We start from the raw sequence: 20,382 nt of genomic DNA on the forward strand, positions 1-20,382 counted from the left end.
CTTTAACTATGCCACTTGGTTTACATACTCATCTCATATGTATATACTGTACTCGATATCATCTACTGTATCTTGCCTATGCTGCTCTGTACCATCACTCATTCATATATCCTTATGTACATATTCTTTATCCCCTTACACTGTGTATAAGACAGTAGTTTTTTGGGGAATTGTTAGTTAGATTACTTGTTCGTTATTACTGCATTGTCGGAACTAGAAGCACAAGCATTTCGCTACACTCGCATTAACATCTGCTAACCATGTGTATGTGACAAATACATTTGATTTGATTTGATTTGATTTGAAGAAAAGTGGCAGGGTATTGCTTTATTGTTCTTTGACTCCCAGATTTCCCCTTTAATAGAAGGCCTTTTATATTAATGGGCTAATGCTGTGTTTGTAACCAAGTGGAAAGATGGCCAGATTTTTTTGTGACCTAATTAATTGCCAAATGTGTCATTGTCTATCTTATGCACAGTACCAGTCAAAAGTTTGGACACACCTACTTCCAGCTTTTTTTTTTTTTTTTTACTATTTTCTACATTCTAGAAAAATAGTGATGACATCAAAACTATGAAATAACACATATAAAATCATGTTGTAATCAAGACAGTGTTAAACAAATCAAAATATATTTTATATTTGAGATTCTTCAAAGTATTCAAAGCATTTTTGCACACTCTTGGCATTCTCTCAACCACCTTAATGAGTTGTGTTGTGACAAGGTAGGGGTGGTATACAGAATATTTGGTAAAAGACCAAGTCCATTTTATGCAGAGAACAGCTCAAATAAGCAAAGGGAAATGACAGTCCATCATTAGTTTAAGACATGAAGGTCAGTCAATCAGGAACGTTTCAAGAACTTTGAAAGTTTCTTCAAGTGCAGTCGCAGAAACCATCAAGCGCTATGATGAAACTGACTCTCATGAGGAAAAGAAAAGGAAGACCCAGAGTAACCTCTGCTGCAGAGGATTAGTTCATTAATGTTAACTGCACCTCAGATTGCAGCCCAAATAAATGCTTCACAGAGTTCAGGCAACAGACACATCTCAACATCAACTGTTCATGGGAAACGGCGTGAATCAGGCCTTCATGGTAGAATTGCTGCAAAGAAACCACTACTAAAGGACCCCAATAATAAGAAGAGACTTGCTTGAGCCAAGAAACATGAGCAATGGACAGTGGAAATCTATCCTTTGGTCTGATGAGTCCAAATTTGAGATTTTTGCTTCCAACCACTGTGTCTTTGTGAAACTCAGAGGTGAATGGATGATCTCTGCATGTGTGATTCCCACCGTGAAGCATGGAGGAGGTGTGATGGTGTGGGGAGGCTTTGCTGTCTTTGATTTATTTAGAATTCAAGGCACACTTAACCAGCATGGCTACCACAGCATTCTGCAGCAATACGCTATCTCGTCTGGTTTGCTCTTAGTGGGACTATCATTTGTTTTTCAACAGGGCAATGACCCAAAACACACCTCCAGGCTGTGTAAGCGCTATTTGATCAAGGAGAGTGATGAAGTGCTGACCTGGCTTCCACAATCACCCGATCTCAACCCAATTGATATGGTTTGTGATGAGTTGGACCGCAGAGTGAAAGAAAAGCAGCCAACAAGTGCTCAACATATGTGTGAACTCCTTCAAGACTGTTGGAAAAGCATTCCTTATGATGCTGGTTGAGAGAATGCCAAGAGTGTGCAAAGCTGTCATCAGGGCAAATAAAGGGTGGCTACTTTGAATGATTCCATATGTGTTATTTCATAGTTTTAATGTCTTCACTATTATTCTACAAAGAAAAACCATTGAATGAGTAGGTGTGTCTAATTTGGACTGGTACTGTATATTTTTCAAATAATGACTCTCTGGGATAAAGTAACATGTCTCACAACTAAGAGGCAGGGCGGGAAGGCACTTCACAGCAGTGTTTCAGGTGAAGCCAGGTGTTTTATTTACAGCAAGGGGATAGCGGTAGGCAGTTCAGAACACCTTCCTAATACTGAGTGTTCATTTTGTTCTTCATGGCATGGTGAATATCTAGCTTGTGCTTCACCTGTGGAGAACAATGAAAGGTGGAAAGAGACCCAGTACACTGCATTGTGTGCTAGCATGTGAATTATTTGAGAAATTTTATATGACTGGCCTGGGTGACACATCGTATTCTGTTTCAGGAAGATTTTTACAGCAATGTGCATAAATGCACGTTGGTGCCAATGGAGCAGAAGGGGACTTGGAAACTAAAGTCTCTGAGATTGGTCTCAAGCCTGTTGATACTTTTTTCTTATGAATTTTGAAGGGGTCACAGCACCAATGTCTGTTTTAATTGATGAAATGTATTTTCCATGATCGTCTTATCTTTCAAACTTTTTTCTAGTGACCCCAGAGGTTCTTCTTCTATGGTATTATGGTGGTCCACAAACATATATTAGAGGTGCATGCCGCCCCCCACTGTGCGGGGTGGTATACAATATATATTTTTAAGTATATTGTTCTCAAATAATTAACAAAAGGCAAAAATCTATGTAATCCTTTAGTCAGATTCAAATGTCAATGAAGTTTGCAGTGAAGTCCTGGAGAGCCAAGAACCTTTCAGCCGCAGATACAATTATGGCCAGTTTCTTGGACTTATTGTTCGTTTGGGAAGTACAATTAATCACATGTGCAATAAATGCCACAAATTCTACCTTCTTCACTGTCAGCATATCAGTTTCCCTCAACTGTTTAATGACACTGAATCTCCACAGGCTGCGGGGGCATCCACCGCCATATCTTCAGCTCCAGTCTCCTTCGACTACAGTATTTCAGCTGCCTCTGTGTGGAGACCTCCTGTACAGCAGTGACCCTTGCCACTTCAAACTCATTCACCCTAACTGGGCACTCCAGGGAATTGTGAATGTGATTTTTCAGCACAATTGCAATGCAGTAAATCTTCAGATTCTTCATCAACATTACTTCCCGGACACACAATTCCAGCAGAACAACAGCTTGGACACGAAAACTCTCTCCTCGTATCTCACATATCCCAGCTTCACATGTGAAAGGAGATACTCTTTGCCAATAATACAGACAGGATTTCCTCTTTTCTTCCGTCCACGACGCGGTTCAGACAGCGTGCTCCAACAAAGTCCTGGTATAGTCCTTTGTAAACCACGAGGCCTCAACATCCAGAGATTATTCCTTTTAACGGTGCTCTGCTTCAAAAACCTACGTTGCCCAATCTACATCTTCCCCATAAAGTGTCTTCTGAAAGTATTCATACCCCTGACTTATTCCACATTTTGTTGTGTTGAACCTTTAATTGATAATGGATTAACTTGAGGTTTTTCTCTCACCCATCTACACACAGTACCCATAATGGTCAAGTGAAAACATGTTTTTAGAAATGTTTGCAAATTTATTGAAAATGAAATACAGAAATATATCATTTACACAAGTATTCACACCCCAGAGTCAATACTTTGTTGAAGTACATTTGGCAGTGATTACAGCTGCGAGTATTTCTGGGTAAGTCTCTAACAGCTTTCCACACCTGGATGGTGTAATATTTGCCCATTATTCTTTTAAAATTGCTCAAGCTCTGTCAAATTGGTTGTTGATCATTGCTAGACAACCATTTTCAGATTTTGCCATAGATTTTCAAGTAGTCAACACTGTAAGTCAACACTGTAACTTGGCCACATTCAGTGTCTTCCTGCTAAGCAACTCCAATGTAGATTTGACGTTGTGTTTTAGGTTATTGTCCTGCTGAAAGGTGAATTCATCTCCCAGTGTCAGGTGGAAAACAGAATGAACCAGGTTTTCCTCTAGGTATTTTTCTGTGCTGAGGTCCATTCTACAATGTTGTTGATCCCATCCTCAGTTTTCTCCTATCACAGCCATTAAATGATGTAACTGTTTTAAAGTCATCATTGGCCTTAATGGTGAAATCCCTTAGTGGTTTCCTTCCTCTCTGGCAACTGAGTTAGGAAGGACGCCTGTCTCTTTGTAGTGACTGGGTGTATTCATACACCATCCAAAGTGTAATTAATAACTACACCATGTCTGCTTTTTGTATGTTTACCCAGCTACCAAGAGGTGCCCTTTTTTGCAAGGCATTGGAAAACCTCCCTGGGCTTTGTGGTAGACAATTCACTGCTGGATTGAGGGACCTTACAGATAATTGTATATTTGGGGTACAGAGATTAAGTAGTCATTCAAAAATAATGTTAAAAACTATTATTGCACACAGAGTGAGTACATACAACTAATTATGTGACTTAAGCACATTTTTACCCTTGAACGTATTTAGGATTGCCATAAGCCTGGGTTGAAAACTCATTGACATTTCACCATATTTCAAGACATTTCACCTTTTCATTTTTTTTGTTAAAAAAAACAACATAATTCCACTTTCACGTTGTGGGGTAATGTGTGTAGCCAAGCGACAGAAGACCCATTATTAAACATTTTCAAATTCAGGCTATAACACAACAAAATGTGGAAAAGGGGTGTGAATACTTTTAAAATGCACTGTAGGTTGATGTAGAGCCGTAATGCCTTCTCGTTCTACTCTTTCGACACACAATAAGTCAAAACAACTTTGGGTAACTCTGACCAGCTCCACTTTTCCTAATGCATCCTTTTACCATCCTCAATACTTGAAACAGATCCCCCCACTTTCATCATGATTTTAACACATTGTTTATGATACAAATGTAAAGCATGTCAAACATCCTCCTTCCCTTGAAGTTTATATGTGAGAATTTCCAGAACAATCTGACATACCCAAAATATTTTCAGGCCATCCTGGTGTCCTCCAGTAGCAGTCTACCCCCTTGCTCTAAAACAGACTGGCATGAATCAAATCAAAATGTATTTGTCACATGCGCCAAATACAACAGGTGTAGACTGTGAAATGCTTACTTTCAAGTCCATAGCCAACAATGTAGTTCAAGAAATAGAGTTAAGAAAATTATCAAAAAGCACAAGAAAATGCCGTAACAATAACGAGGCTACATATGCAGGGGGTATCGGTACCAAGTCAATGTGTGGGGGGGGGATCAATGTAGTTAGTCCGGATGGCCATTTGGGGGTAGAAGCTGTTAAGTAGCCTTTTGTTCCTAGACTTGGCGCTCCGGTACCACTTGCCGTGCGGTAGCAAAGAGAACAGTCTATGACTTGGGTGACTGGAGTCTTTGACAATTTTTTGGGCCTTCGTCTGACACCGCCTAGTATATAGGTCCTGGATGTCAGAAAGCTTGGCCCCAGTGATGTACTGGGCAGTACGCACTACTCTCTATAGCGCCTTACTGTCAGATGCCGAGCAGTTGCCATTCCAGGCTGTGATGCAACCAATCAGGATGCTCTCGATTGTGCAGCAGTATACATTTTTGAGGATCTGGGGACCCATGCCAACAATTTTTTGTCTCCTGAGGGGGAAAAAGGTTTTGTCGTGCCTTCTTCACAACTGTCTTGGTGTGTTTCGACCATGATAGTTCGTTGGTGATGTGTACACCACGGAACTTGAAACTCTAGACTCGCTCCACTTCAGCCCTGTTGATGTTGATGGAGACCTGTTCGGCCCTCCTTTTCCTATAGTCCATGATCAGCTCCTTTGTCTTGCTCATATTGAGGGAGAGGATGTTGTCCTGGCACGCCAGGTCTTTGACCTCCTCCCTATAGGCTGTCTCATCATTGTCAGTGATCTGGCCTACCACTATTGTGTCATCAGCAAACTTAATGATGGTGTTGGAGTCGTGCTTGGCCACGCAGTCATGAGTGAACAGGGAGTACAAGAGGGGACTACGCACACACCCCGAAAGGGCCCCGGTGTTGAGGATCAGCATGGCAGATGTGTTGTTGACTACCCTTACCACCTGGGGACGACCCATCAGGAAGTCCAGGATCCAGTTGCAGAGGGAGGTGTTTAGTCCCAGGGTCCTTAGCTTAGTGATGAGCTTTGTGGGCACTATGGTGTTGAACGCTGAGCTGTAGTCAATGAACAGCATTCTCACATAGATGTTCCTTTTGTCCAGGTGGAAATGGGCAGTGTGGACTGCGAATGAGATTGCATCATCTGTTGATCTGTTGGGGTGGTGTGCGAATTGGGGTGGGTCTAGGGTTTCTGGCATGATGGTGCTGATGTGAGCCATGACCAGCCTTTCAAAGCACTTCATGGCTACCAACGTGAGTGCTATGGGGCGGTAATCATTTAGGCCAGGTTACTTTTGCTTTCTTGGGCACAATGACTATGGTGGTCAGTTTGAAACATGCAGGCATTACAGAATCAGTCAGGGAGAGGTTGAACATTACAGGGAAGACTCTTTCCAGTTGATCTGGGCATGCTTTGAGTACCTTTCCTGCTAATCCGTCTGGCCCCACAGCTTTGTGAATTTTGTCCTGTTTAATTAAAGGTCTTGCTCACATCGGCTACGGAGAGAATGATCACACAGTCGTCCAGAGTCCTGTAGCGTAGCATCCGCATCTGACCACTTCCGTATTGAGCGAATCACTGGTACTTCCTGCTTTAGTGTTTGCTTGTAAGAAGGAATCAGGAGGATAGAATTATGGTCAGATTTGCCAAATGGGGGGTGAGGGAGAGCTTTGTATGCATCTCTGTGTGTGGAGTAAAGATGGTCTAGAGTTTATTTCCCCCTCTGTTTGCACATGTGACATGCTGGTAGAAATGAGGAAAAACAGATTTAAGTTAACCTGCATTAAAGTCCTCGGCCACTAGGAGCGCCGCTTCTGGATAATCATTTTCTTTGATCATACCAACTCCCATCTCTCTAAAATACTTCAGAGTAAGACACTCTTAATCAGTGTAATGGCATTCGCAAGCTAAATTTTCAGCACAGAGCCAAATAACCCATCAAATCCATCAACTCAAAAAAATACAGAAGTCTTATATTTATATTATCAAATAACAAACAAGGAGAACTATACCCCTGTGCCAAACTTGGCCCCTCGACTCTAGGCACTTGGGCTCAGCATCGTCCGGGTTAGGGTTTGGCCGGGGGAGGCCGTCATTGTAAATAAGAATTTGTTCTTAACTGACTTGCCTAGTTAAATAAAGGTTAAATAATAAAACAATTTTAAAAATGAGTGCAAACAATCCGGGATGCCCCTACCCCAACACTAACCATAACCTGTCCATAGCATGAATTAAGCTGCTTCTCCAAAGACTGATTTGAATTCCATTTAGCCTACTTTGATGCTATGTAATAGCAGCCTACAAATAGGCCTACTTAGATATTTCCACAGCATATAGGTAACGTTTAAGCATAAATTCAGTAGTAGGTCGACAATCGAATGAATGCAAGGGAGAAATAATGGGGAACATGAATCAACTCAATTTCGAACTGTATTTTGAGGCCTTGTGAAGCACAGTTAGTGTTTTCATAGCTGCTTCTGAGAACACATTAGATCATTTTCTGAAATGTTTTGATGTCAAAATATGTACGTGTTTAATTTATTGTTTCTTTAAAAGAGGATGTTAGGTGCCCTCTTTTAAACCGTGTTGACTTTAACTTGACATGCTTTAAGTGGCTTTAAAATGCCAGCCTGGGGACGAGCTGCTAAATATTTCAGAACAATCTCTAACTGGGATTGTGTGAGAGGAGACTGCTACTGTAGATTCTCTCTGAGTGCTCTGAGTATACGTCTGCCCCAGTCAACCCAGTGGCAGCAGTCAAAAATACACTGGGGCTCCTCAACATCTGCTTTCAAAATAGATAATGACAACACAAAAGATATCTACTGCTTCTGCTGCTAATGAGGCCCTGTGTGGTGACAATGTGAACCTGACACTCTCCCTTAACTCTCACGTGTACCACACACACGCGCGCACACACATGGGCGTTGATGCACATCCTGTGTGACACACTATCATCACCAGCCTCCGCCACACACGCTCTCTCCCATATAATTACACCGTCGAGTTCCTAATCCGCCGATTGAAAACCTACACGTCTCCAGAAGTCTCTCTATATACTCCCTCCCAGACAGAGTGTGCGGATGATGATGTGGGGAAGGAGAGGGGGTGAGGGGAGGATGAGGGAGGGAGGGAATAATCAAGTACAAGCTTAACTGCAGAGACTGTCAAGTGAAGAAAATAATATTTGTCCAGCTGGACAGGCCTCCCTTTGTGCGGGCTAAATGAATGTTGAGCTTTCTGTCTGGCGTGTCAGGGTGGTAGGCCTACGTACGGCAGGCTGTTTGGACTTTGACAGGGATTATTAAAATCACAGCAGATGAAGGGGAGAGGAGTGTGAGAAAGCCAAATTGACACTGACACTCTCCATTACATTCCATTTGACTCATGATGACGGTGTTGATATGGGCCGAGCCCCGCCAGCGCATGATTGGCTGTTCGAGGATGTGTTAAGCACCAAGGGGGCGTCATACTGAGGTGAACCGAGATGGATTGTTTATTTAAAGCCTGCAGTGAAGAATCCCCTTTCTTGTTAGTTATTTATTTACCTAGTTTAAAAAAAAACGTTAACTGGTTATAGTGTCACTGTCTGATAATACTTAGAAGCTATGCATTTTGATCAGGGGTCCTCCTACTGTAAGTGGAACAGAGGAAAGGGATGAGGTGGAACATATTTAAGTTGCCTCTTGTTTCAGGTGCAGTTGATTTACGTCTCCTGATAACAATCTTGTTTGAGGAGAAATCAAATTACCATGTCTCAGATGTGGTGTGTGTGTGTGTGTGTGTGTGTGTGTGTGTGTGTGTGTGTGTGTGTGTGTGTGTGTGTGTGTGTGTGTGTGTGTGTGTGTGTGTGTGTGTGTGTGTGTGGGTGTGTTTGGAGGGGGTCCATCCATGGTCTATTTGATCAAATATCTTTGAATGTGATGGCTTCATTTTGTTACATTCATTATTTACTGTATGCATAATGCATTCAATAAGAGCTAAACAAGAGACCTATTGATTTTTTTTCTCCAAGAAAAACATCCATTGAACCAAAGCCTTTTTAGTCTGTGATACTGACAATGTCTTGTTTGTTGTTTTTGTGAGAAAATACATTTTCCATTATTCTCAGTTCGTTCTCACTCTCCTTCTTCTCTCTCGCTGTGCCCCAGGCAGGATGGAATGGCAGGGGGACCTTCCACAGGATCATGCGTTTGTAGAGCTCCTGCTTACTGGGCTTCCCAGTGAGCTGGATATCCAACAGCTGCTCCGAGACACAGAGGACAAACTCAAACTCAATGCCTGCAGGTCAGTGTCTCTCAGGACCACCATAACTAGGACCCAGAGTTTGTCCACGGCCGGTATATACACCAAGTGTTCCAGAGTAGGAGTGCTGATCTAGGATCAGGTCCCCCCCTTCTTATTCATTATGATTCAAAAGACTTATAAAACTTATACTAGATCATCACTCCTACTCTGAGATGCTTTTGAATACAGACTCTGGTCAGGTCATGTGCCCAGGTACGACTCCTGGCACAAGGGATTCTATGGGAATGTGAGCACAGTCAGCGAAGGCTCTATGCTGTAGCGGATGTGGGCAAAGTTGGGCACCATGCCACTTGGTGGGATGCTTGGTAGAATGGGATGCTTGGTAGAGAAAGGAGCGTGTCATCCCGATAATTTTTTGGGGTTGATGGGTTGCCCCGAGGATACGTCTATTCCACACTGACGTTTTCTTAATGTCAAAGTTTTTCTGACAGGAGGTGAAACTCGAGAGTTTGGACACAGGCACTACACACATAGGCAGACAGACAGGGACACACTCATACACACTCGTACACACACACACACACACACATACAAACACCCACGTACACACACACAGTTTTAAGCTGAGATGTCCCAGTTCTTGTCTGTCATGTTGGCATGAAGGATCGGGAGACAGACGCAGGAATGCGTAACCGTTTTTTGAAATTCTACCCAAATTAAGGCGTGCCGTGCACGGGAACGAAGGGCAAACAAACACGTTACAAAACACAGGGTTGAAACCCAAACTAAATAGCGAGAAGTACCTCGAAGAAATAATACACACACACAATGATTAACACACGGGACGAGACCTGTAATCATCTGCGCAATCCACAATGGCACGAAGCCAAAACATAAAGCCCAGGTACTCACACGCACCAACTGACAATGTAAAAATAATCGACATCCCAATGGAAACCAAAGGGCACACTTATTCAAGTACTAATCTGTGGGAAAAGGGGACAGGTGTGCATAATGAAAGTTCCGGAGGGATCCGTGACAGTACCCCCCCCCCCCCCCCCGACACACTACACTAGCAGCACAACAACACCAGCCTCGAGGACGATCACAGGAACGCAGTGCGGGTTGATCAGGAACTGTTGCTGCTGTCGAAGTTGCTTTGTACCAGCTGTCAGAGCAGCTCACAGATCACTGCACCTGTACATAGCCCATCTGTAAACAGCCCATCTATCTACCTACCTCATCCCCATACAGTATTTATTTATTTATCTTGCACTCACTGTATATAGACTTTTTTTTTTCTTTTTTTTTCTACTGTATTATTGACTGTATGTTTTGTTCATTCCATGTGTAACTCTGTGTTGTTGTATGTGTCGAATTGCTATGCTTTATCTTGGCCAGGTCGCAGTTGCAAATGAGAACTTGTTCTCAACTAGCCTACCTGGTTAATTAAAGGTAAAAAAAAAAAACGTCAGGCATTTCGAAATTGCTCCCAAGAATGAACCAGAATTGTGGAGGTCTCCAATTTTTTTCTGAGGTCTTAGCTGATTTCTTTTGATTTTTGCCATGATGTCAAGCAAGGAGGCACTGAGTTTGAACGTAGGCCTTGAAATACATCCGCAGGTACACCCCCAATTGACTCAAATTATGTCAATTAGCATATCAGAAGCTTCTAAAGCCATGACATAATTTTCTGGAATTTTCCAAGCTGTTTAAAGGCACAGTCAACTTAGTGTATGTAAACTTCCAACCCTCTGGAATTGTGATACAGTGAATTATAAATTAAATAATCTGTCTAAACAATTGTTGGAAACATTACTTCTGTCATGCACAAAGTAGATGTCCTAACCGACTTGCCAAAACTATAGTTTGTTAACAAGAAATTTGTGGAGTGGTTGAAAAATAAGTTTTAATGACTCCTACCTAAGTGTACGTAAACTTCCGACTTCAACTGTGTATATTTGGGGGGGGGGGGGGCTTGCCAGTTTTGCATGTTATTTTGGCATTAATACGAGTCACAAATCAGTTTGCAAACAATTTAAAAAAAAATCCCTAACCCTCCCTACCAATTTCGTGGTATCCAATTGTTAGTAGTTACTATCTTGTCTCATCGCTACAACTCTGAAACACAAGCCCGTCCCGGCCCGCCACAGGAGTCGCTGGTGCGCGATGAGACAAGGATATCCCTACCGACCAAACCTCTGCCAATAACAGCTAGTTTGGATTTTGACAGGGATTATCAGTGTTCCCCTGCACTCAGACCACTTCCAGACAGTCCTAGCAAAAGTCTTGCTTGAGAAATTGCTCTTGCGAACAAGCAATTTTTGTAATGTACTTAATTGTTACCCAGAAATGATTTGATATTGAGATAAAAACAGCTGCATTGGGCCTTTAACATTTAGAAGACTCTACAACATGGTCTGGCCTTGTAGCATCCAACTCTGTTGTAAGTTTAATATTTTAGCAAGTTGTTAAAGATAACTGCTGAAACCATTTGTGTGTGTGTGTGTGTGTGTGTGTGTGTGTGTGTGTGTGTGTGTGTGTGTGTGTGTGTGTGTGTGTGTGTGTGTGTGTGTGTGTGTGTGTGTGTGTGTGTGTGTGTGTGCGTGCGTGCGTGCGTGCGTGCGTGCGCGTTTGCGTGCATACGTGTGCGTGTGTTCTGTTACTAATGAGCATTCCTAGTCGTTGCCAAGTATCTGTCGGAAACATCAGTGTGGGTTTGCAGTTATTAAAGGTTCATTTGAGAAGTGAATGGTTGATTAAGATGCTCGTTGTTTACATTTTGATCTTTTGTGAGCTTGAAGAAGTCAATTATCTCTGAAAGCATCACGGAAGCAGAGCCCTCAAGCTTTAGAAGATTCACTAATCTCAATTTACCATTTACAATGAAGAGCTCTTCTCCAACCTATGTGAAAGAACATGCCTTTACAGCAACATTGCAGATTAAAAGCCTTTGATTGTCTGTCTGCCTCTTTTGTCCGTACTCCATCCGTTTGTATTCCGTTATGATAGAGCATGATAACATTATTCACTTATAGTAAAGGAGTGAATCTTAAGATATGTGCCCAGACTGAATTTTATGTAAATCTTGCATAGACAGTTGAAGCATATCCCATTTTAGGATTTATACATCAAAGGGAACATTACACCTGCTTTTCCAACCAGTTACCACTGACTCATTTTGAGGTGTGTGAAAGCCACTTTGATGAGAACTTCTGCTCCAATACTACATTCTTAACCCCCCCCCCCCCCCTCCCACATGAGATGGCTAGACAGGCCACCCGATTCTATGTCTGTCTCTCTCTTTCGTTCGTTCTCTCTCTTTGAAAATACCCCACTAGGCTCTCAATATTTTGATGGCACATATTGAGGGAGGGAGAGAGGAACCAGAGGAGACCGGGCATAGTGAAGGAGGGAGGGAGGGGGAGGAGGAGGAGAGAGAGAAATCTATATTTCAGCTCTTTTATCCTTTGTGCTGCTGTGAGGGCGAGGATAGATGATGAGGGACAGGCTAAATGTGGCGGCTGAACAAAGCCTCTCACTCTGGTACCATTAGCGTTTGCGTCTCATCCCCCCCTTTTCTCGCCCTCTTTTTGGGGGGAAAATGGGAACAAAATAATTGAAGATTCCACATCTTGAAACGAAAACCCTTGGGTAGGTAATTCAAGGCTTATTACTGAAGGCCAAGGCATTTTTCTTCCTTCTAAGCATTAAAGGGTTATTTTGTGTTCCTGTGGATATGGGAGAGGGATAACCATTATGAGAACAAAGGGACAGATAATGGGGAATTGGGAAAAAATCTGGCGATCCCCACTCAGTCTGCACCTCCGGTCAGTCAGCCTTGGGCTCATCTCAGCCCATTTGGGGACTAGGAGACAGATGCTGGCAAGGCTCCTCTCTTACAGTACTTCCACCAAGGTCAGCCTCTGTCACACACAGAGGCAGTCGCACACGTACACACACACGTACACACACACCTGCTGCCTAATCCATTTATCAGTGTCTGGGACAAATTATGGAAGAGGAGGAGAGTGAAGGGAATCGGGACGATGAGGAGAGCGAGAGAGAGAGAGAGAGAGAGAGAGAGAGAGAGGGAGAGAGAGAGGGAGGGAGAGAGATAAAGATAAAGAGAGATAAAGAGAAAGAGTGAGCTCCCACTGCCCACTCCCGTGAAGGAAGGCTTCAACCTATTTGTGGGTCAGACTGGCTGGCCTGCTCCCAGCTCTCAGATGTCAGAGATTTGCCTAAGAGCTGCTCCCTAATTGAAGGAGATTAAGATAGGCTGACAACGGGGCCCGGCTCCCCAAATTGAAATGCTGTAATCCATTAGGTTTCATCAAATGGTACACTTCAGGAGGCCAGCAGAAAAAGTCCTCTAATGAAGTGTCAGCGCAGGCCAAGGGACTGCAGACACTGCTGTCGCCTTTCTGCAAGGCAGGGAAATGGCTTACACTAGACGCCTGCCAACATTTCTCATAGTTATATCTGCCGTGTGTGTGAGTGCGTGTGCTTGCATGTACCTTAAACATGTATTTGTGTATATCAAACATGTACGTTTGTGTGTATGCGAGTGTGTGGCAGTGTGTGTGTGTGTGTGTGTGTGCCTGCGGTCTCTGGCAAGGTTGAGGGCACTAAGAGGGCCACGGGCAGGGCGAAGGGGGATCCGTTTCAGGCTGTTCATTGAACCCCATTCCCTCTTGTTTCCGTGTAGAATGGGGCCTTTTGATGGGGCAGATATTTTGTTCCCAGGCAGCCGGTCCAGTTTGGAGCTAGGGCTTATTTGAAAGGGATCGCTTCCAGCCCCCTCTCTGCTTTCCTCTCCCCGGAGCCTGACAGACAGCCCCGCAGCCCACCCACACTAAATTAATTCTGACAAGGAACTTAAGATAACGTCAATGCGCTGACTAATCACAGGATTGGGTTTCTGTAAGTCACAGAGCTGTGAAATGTGCCATCTAACAAAAGCCCTCCTATCGCTCCTTTCTTTGGGGTGAGAGGGTGGGGACGGAGTGGTGGTGGTGGTGTGCCCAGGCTGTCTTGTAGGGTATTGCTTTAGCCCGATCTGAAAAAACAATTCAGTTTCGTTGGGGGATGTGAGAAGGGGTAAGGAGGTGGGGAGTGATATGATTGACATGTTTGTCGAGAGACTTTAAAGGAACTTCTCCTCCACTCATCTCCCAGCCTTTTGTTTAGCTTTAACTATGTGGTTCTTTTCACCTCTGGTCTGTCCATTGTTCACTTTCACTTGGAGAATTGACTGGTGTTTTCTTGTGTCAAACTGCTGTCTTTCTCCTCCCTTCTCTATCTCGCGCTGCATTAGCTGTCTAGCTCTGCAGCTTGTGAGCTCATTGTGGTTGAGGCTAATCCGGTAGAGTTGATTAACCTCCAGATTAGTTCCCACACCTCAGGTCTAAAGGTGAGACATTGTGAGGTGCATTGTGAGGGGGGGGGGGGGGGGGGGGGGGGGGGGGGGGGCTCTGACATAGTCCATACACCCTGAGTTGGACCCCAGCCTGGCAGGTGGCACACATACATTCAATCAAACTGTAAATCCTACAGTGGACCTTCAAAACTGAGATGAGCAGAAAAGATGGGATGAGAGAGAGAAGTAGAGGTGGGATATAAAAGTGTGTACTGTATGTGCGTGCGTGTGCGTGCACGTGCGACTGTGTATGGCCGTATGTGTTCACCCGCGCACGCGTGTCTTTCTATATAAAGAGGTAAAATGAGAGGTGTATGCTGTGAAATGGTGTGTTTTGATGGTGTTGAGAGGCAGGCTGACGGACCAGATGGATGCTCATTTAAGACCTGCTGTCTGAGTAAAGTCCTGGGGTGGAGCCCAGATCACACATCCACGTTTATGACTAACATTAAATAGACTGCCTCTATCTGCCTCGCCTGTACACATTTTAACATGAAGATATGTGGGCTAAAACAAATGTCAGCTTGGTCAGAAATGTGAAATGTCAGCTTGGCTTGCTTTGATTGGTAGAGTGGAGCTAGTGATTTCTTGTTTTGTGCTATATTGGTTCATTTGGAGAAAAACATTGAGCTATATTCATTTGTGTGCGCGAACACAATTCAAACAATGCATATGTACTCAATACATAACGATGCACAAGAAAACCTTTCTCTGCATTAATGGGATACCATTCTTGAACACTGTGACATCCAAGATAAGGGCATAGAATTTATTCAATCAAAACAAACAACAATTGAAAAAAATACATTGATTTTAGGTGTGTGTGTGTGTGGGGGGGGGGGGCTGTTGTGTTCATTTTACAGACAGCACTGTCAGCGTTTCTCACACAAGCCGTTAGCGGTGGGAGCTAGTTGGAGCTAGCGCTGTTTTACAGCTAGCGCTTGACTATCATTGTGGAAGAGTGTGTGTTCCCTCCAACAACACCTGTCACCACTTGGATGTCCTCTGTGGTGTCACAGACACACCACCACTCCCCTGGCGTGTTCTGGCTTTCTGTCAGTCAGCAAATGCAGCATCACATTGAAATAAGTAGACTGCCTATACATACAGCGTCGTCTAGCCAACTGAAACCACGTGTGCGGGATTCAATCGGCAGCAATTTGGATACAGATTGGTGGTCTATAACGTTTTATGCCCCACATTTTCCCTCTGAAATGAAAGTGTGTCACGTTGAATGGTTATTTAATGTGTCGTCATTGGGAGACATCTGGATGTGTGTATCGCCGACTCGCAGGGGGCAGGAGGAGCTTTATAGACCCAGAGTGGTGAATGAGCTGGGTGTTAGTAAATTAAACTGTTTCCTTTTCCCTCTCTCTCTCTCTCTCTCTCTCTCTCTCTCTCTCTCTCTCCCTTTCTCTCTCTCTCTCTCTCTCTCTCTCTCTCTCTCTCTCTCTCTCTCTCTCTCTCTCTCTCCTCTCTCTCCCTTCTCTCTCTCTCTCTCTATCTCTTTCTCCCTTCTCTCTCTCTCTCTGTATCCCTCTCTCTCTCTCCCTTCTCTCTCGCTCTCGCTCTCTGTATCTCTCTCTCTCTCCCTTCTCTCTCTCTCTCTCTGTATCTCTCTCTCTCCCTTCTCTCTCTCTCTGTATCTCTCTTTCTCTCCCTTCTCTCTCTCTCTCTCTCTCTGTATCTCTCTTTCTCTGTCTCTCCCTTCTCTCTCTCTCTCTCTCTCTCTCTCTCTCGCCATCTCTCTTTCTCTGTCTCTCCCTTCTCTCTTTCTCACTCTCTCTCTCTCTCTCTCTCTCTCTCTCTCTCTCTCTCTTACTCTCTCTTACTCTCTCTTACTCTCTCTCTTACTCTCTCCCTTCTCTCTCTCTCTCTCCATCTCTCTTTCTCTGTCTCTCCTTTCTCTCTCTCTCTTTCTCACTCTCTCTCTCTCTCTTACTCTCTCTTACTCTCTCTCTCTTACTCTCTGTCTCTCCCTTCTGTCTCTCCCTTCTCTCTCTCTTACTCTGTCTCTCCCTTCTCTCTCTCTCTTACCCTCTCTGTCTCTACCTTTTCTCTCTCTCTCTCTCTCTCTCTCTCTCTCTCTCTCTCCCTCTCTCTCTCTCTCTCTCTCTCTCTCTCTCTCTCTCTCTCTCTCTCTCTCTCTCCCCCTCTCTCTCTCTCTCTCTCACACACACAGCATTGATTTTCATGGACACGACTAAACATGTTGAGCCTGCGAATGTCATATCTAATCTGTCACATTATCAAAGCTAAAATAACCCCCCACCCTGCAGGATTAACGACTCAACTAGGCCCTGTCTACCCAAAGGCAGTTCCGTTATTTCTGGGCCCTAGACCCTACAGATCTGATAGATGCCGCTCTGCCTTACCACTGAGCTAGTATACAGCTGTCCCTTAAACTCAACAGTGAGGACCTTACAGTAGAGTGGCCTATCCACTGCAACCCGGCGCCTCTTCAGGATCGTCCAGGCCACAGCTTCAACTTTAGAGCACTATGGGGTGCTCTCTCTCGGGTTGGCTTAGCCCAGAATCATCTCCTCCTACGACGTCTACCAATGCGCTCAGCACCTATAGCTGTGTCTCAGGTTAGGTTCTTTTATACCAGTCACTCGAGTCCCCAATAGACTAATTAACCAGATGCGAAAAAATCCTCAACGAATCAAGTCTACTTCAGAAACCCACAGTAGAAGAGAGACTCTTTGATGACACTGGGTTACAGAACATTAAAGCAGGTTTATTCAAAATTCCACAAACAGGCATAAAAAAATCCCAGATCAATCAACCAATCACAAATGATAAGCAAGAAAATGATAAGCAAAAATGTACAGTAAATTAAATTGATAGACAACCTTCAGCGCCCTTAACTAAACCCCTTTTGGGGTGTGCCAATAAAATATAATATCTTTTTTTTTTACCTTCTACAACTCTATAAACTGTTTGTTGGCTCCCCCCTCTAAAACTTGAACAACTATTTCACTACAGACCCTGGTTCGATTCCAGGCTGTATCACAACCGGCCATGATTGGGAGTCCCATAGGGCAGCGCACAATTGGCCCAGCTTCGTCTGGGGTTAGGGTTTGGTCGGGGTAGGCCGTAATTGTAAAATAGAATGTGTTCTTAACTGATTTGCCTAGTTAAATAAAGGTTATATAATTTTTTGAAATATACATATATTTTTTTAAATCCAGCAGTCGACAGGTTTTTCGTTTTATTCCCTCCATTTTCCTTTCTGCTCACTCATTGTGGTTAACACCTACCCTAATGATGTATCTAGTAGTTAGACACCTAATGTGGCCCTCGTTCAAAAAGGTGCTTCTCCGGCCCCTTAACCCCAATCTTTTCTTCCCCTAAACAGGACGTCCATCCACTTCACCCCTAACCGTTCTAACCTGGCAATTTCCAGATCACGCAAACATCCTTATGTACCTTATTATTAACCTTAATTTTTTTAAACATTCACTCTTCAACATGAATCTTCCTTACCGCATTCAATTACAATCGTACTCCAACTCAATGCACCACTCCCATTACACCTTAAACATCCACCAGCTTAAACATATCATCACTGCAACATTACAACGTTTCAACGTTATAACCTTCCACCCTCAACCTCCTGCAGGCCCTCCTGCAGGCCCTCCTGCAGGCCCTCAGGCCTTAATCTGTTTATATGCCTCGTACTTTAAAGCAAACAGCATTATAACATTGTTAACTATTTTACGGCATTACTCGAATCACCCTTATATATTTCCCCATGCTTTCAACCTTTAACATTTCACATATTTAACCTTTTAATCACTATTTTAATACATTATTTGACTTCTTTTTCTTCTTTTCTTGAATCAATGTCAATTCTCTCTCAATGTGCATTCTTCTTTGTGCTCCGTGCGCGTGTGAAAAGGGAAACGTCTTCACGAGTGTGTGCAGGGGTGGATGCAAGTGTGTCCCTAAAACGTCAAAGAGAACTCGGCCTTAACCTACTACCCTTGATAAGATAGAGGTAGTCTGTTAATATTTAGAGACCGGCGTGTGTGTGTGTTTGTGTGTGTGTGGCGAGGGGATGCGAGAGAAGTGACACTGGGAGATGCACTTGTATCGGACGTGTGTAACACCACTTCACACCAGACACTCAGTACACACACACACACACACACAGCCGGGATATATTGATGTCTGTGTTCATTACTGCTGATGTGTCTCTCTCAGGGTTTGGGTGTGTGTGTGTGTGTCGGCGGGGGGACAGGGAGGTGGGGGGAATACAGTACTGTTATGCAGTATGTGATGGAGGTGACAGTCAGAGGTTTATTGTGAGTGGCGTGTGTCTCTGTCCCTCTCCAGTATAGAACAGAGTCTGAAGGAACTGCAGGGGAAGATGGGTGAGTCCTGGACGGGGGAGCGTCCACCCAGCCCAACGGAATGTCTGCAGTGGTTTAACCCACGGAACCCCAGCACCGTCAGGCCTGTCGCCACAGGAAACCAGGAGCTCCTGGACTTCCTGAAAGCTCTGGTAACAACACATCATGATAATAATGATGAGAGAGGGCTGAACCTACAATGTACAATGCTATGTAGTTCAGTAGCCAGTCAAAATGTGCTTAAACAATAACCATCCATAAAATGAAAAAGATTTGCTGATTGTATTGATACCTATAAACATGTTGATAGCTCCTCTGTGAACCAACCTTCCTCCTCTTCAGCTCCAGTACCTTAGGACCGAGGAGGAGGGGCGAGAGGACGTGACCCTCCAGCTGCTCCACAACATCTCCTCCCAGTGTGGCGTGTCCTTCCCCAACACCACCCCCTCGCCCACCCCCCAGCAGCCCGGCCCCTCGGCACACACCTCGGTCCACACGGTCAGGGACGACAGTGCTCTGGAGAGCCATGAGGTGTGGGACGAGGTACGGCTCCGGCTGCGGCGCCACCTGCTGGACAGACTTTCCTGTCCCCTCCCCGTCCCTCAGCGCATCTACTGTCTGCAGCAGCTGTTCTTCCTCTACCCAGAGTGGGAGGTGCTGACGCTCTACCAGGGCCTGAGGAGCCAGGCTGTCCTGTCTCTGCTCCACTCTGCCCTGGCCTCCAGCCCCGGTGGGAAGGAGACGGGCTTCGACAGGCTGGCCCTGGGGCTCCGTGCTGCCGCCCCAGCCCTGTGCTCGGCCCTCAGGGAGGAGCTCCAGGTCCTCAATGGGGTGGCCAAGCCCCATACCATTCTGGGTTTCCTGAATGCTGCCTACCTGAACACTGTGTCCCAGGAGCTGGGCGCCATGATGGAGAGAGAGTGTGAGAACGCCCTAAAGGACAACACTACGCTGAGCGGTGGCAAGGGGAGGAAGAGCTCGGCCAGGACCAAGGCTACTGTAGGTCAGTGGAGCAAACCTCTTACTCTCTCTAAACTGTACCACACTCTCCCCACTCACGCACTGTAAGGTTCTGCATTTATTTTCTTCATCAACCTTGTGTTCTGTTTCTTTGTGCTCTTGAACGTAGCCTTGTTTCTTTGTGCTCTTGAACCTAGCCTTGTCTTTCATTTTTGTTCATTGATTTCACCTGTGTTAGTTACTCACATGGTCTCATCAGCTCCTTATTTAGTTCAGTTCGTTCTGATTGTGCCGTTGTGAGGTATTGTTCGTATTGACTCTATTAAGCCTTTTCCTAGCTCGTTTGTGAGAACCAGTTATAGCCTTCAGTCCTAGTTTTGATTCACCTGCCTGTTTGCCTACCTGTGTATGACCATTGCCTGCCTGTGATCAAGATTCCTGCCTTCTACGAAGGAGAAATAAACACCTGCCGCGATCTGCTCTTG

The 20,382-nt window shown here is 44.5% G+C and overlaps 1 protein-coding gene across 1 annotated transcript in view; it reads left to right on the forward strand.

Moving 5' to 3' along the window:
- The window catches only part of kiaa0825 (KIAA0825 ortholog), a 153,221-nt gene that overhangs the window by 4,749 nt on the left and 128,090 nt on the right, over nt 1-20,382 (forward strand). Inside the window, exons 2-4 of the mRNA XM_031830426.1 lie at nt 9,061-9,196; nt 18,921-19,089; nt 19,280-19,940. Coding sequence (XP_031686286.1) covers nt 9,066-9,196; nt 18,921-19,089; nt 19,280-19,940 — 961 coding nt within the window. The 5' untranslated portion in view covers nt 9,061-9,065. The remainder of the gene's footprint in view (nt 1-9,060; nt 9,197-18,920; nt 19,090-19,279; nt 19,941-20,382) is intronic.

The sequence above is a fragment of the Oncorhynchus kisutch genome, linkage group LG8 (genome assembly GCF_002021735.2).
Source record: "Oncorhynchus kisutch isolate 150728-3 linkage group LG8, Okis_V2, whole genome shotgun sequence".
In the NCBI taxonomy this organism is placed as follows: domain Eukaryota; kingdom Metazoa; phylum Chordata; class Actinopteri; order Salmoniformes; family Salmonidae; genus Oncorhynchus; species Oncorhynchus kisutch.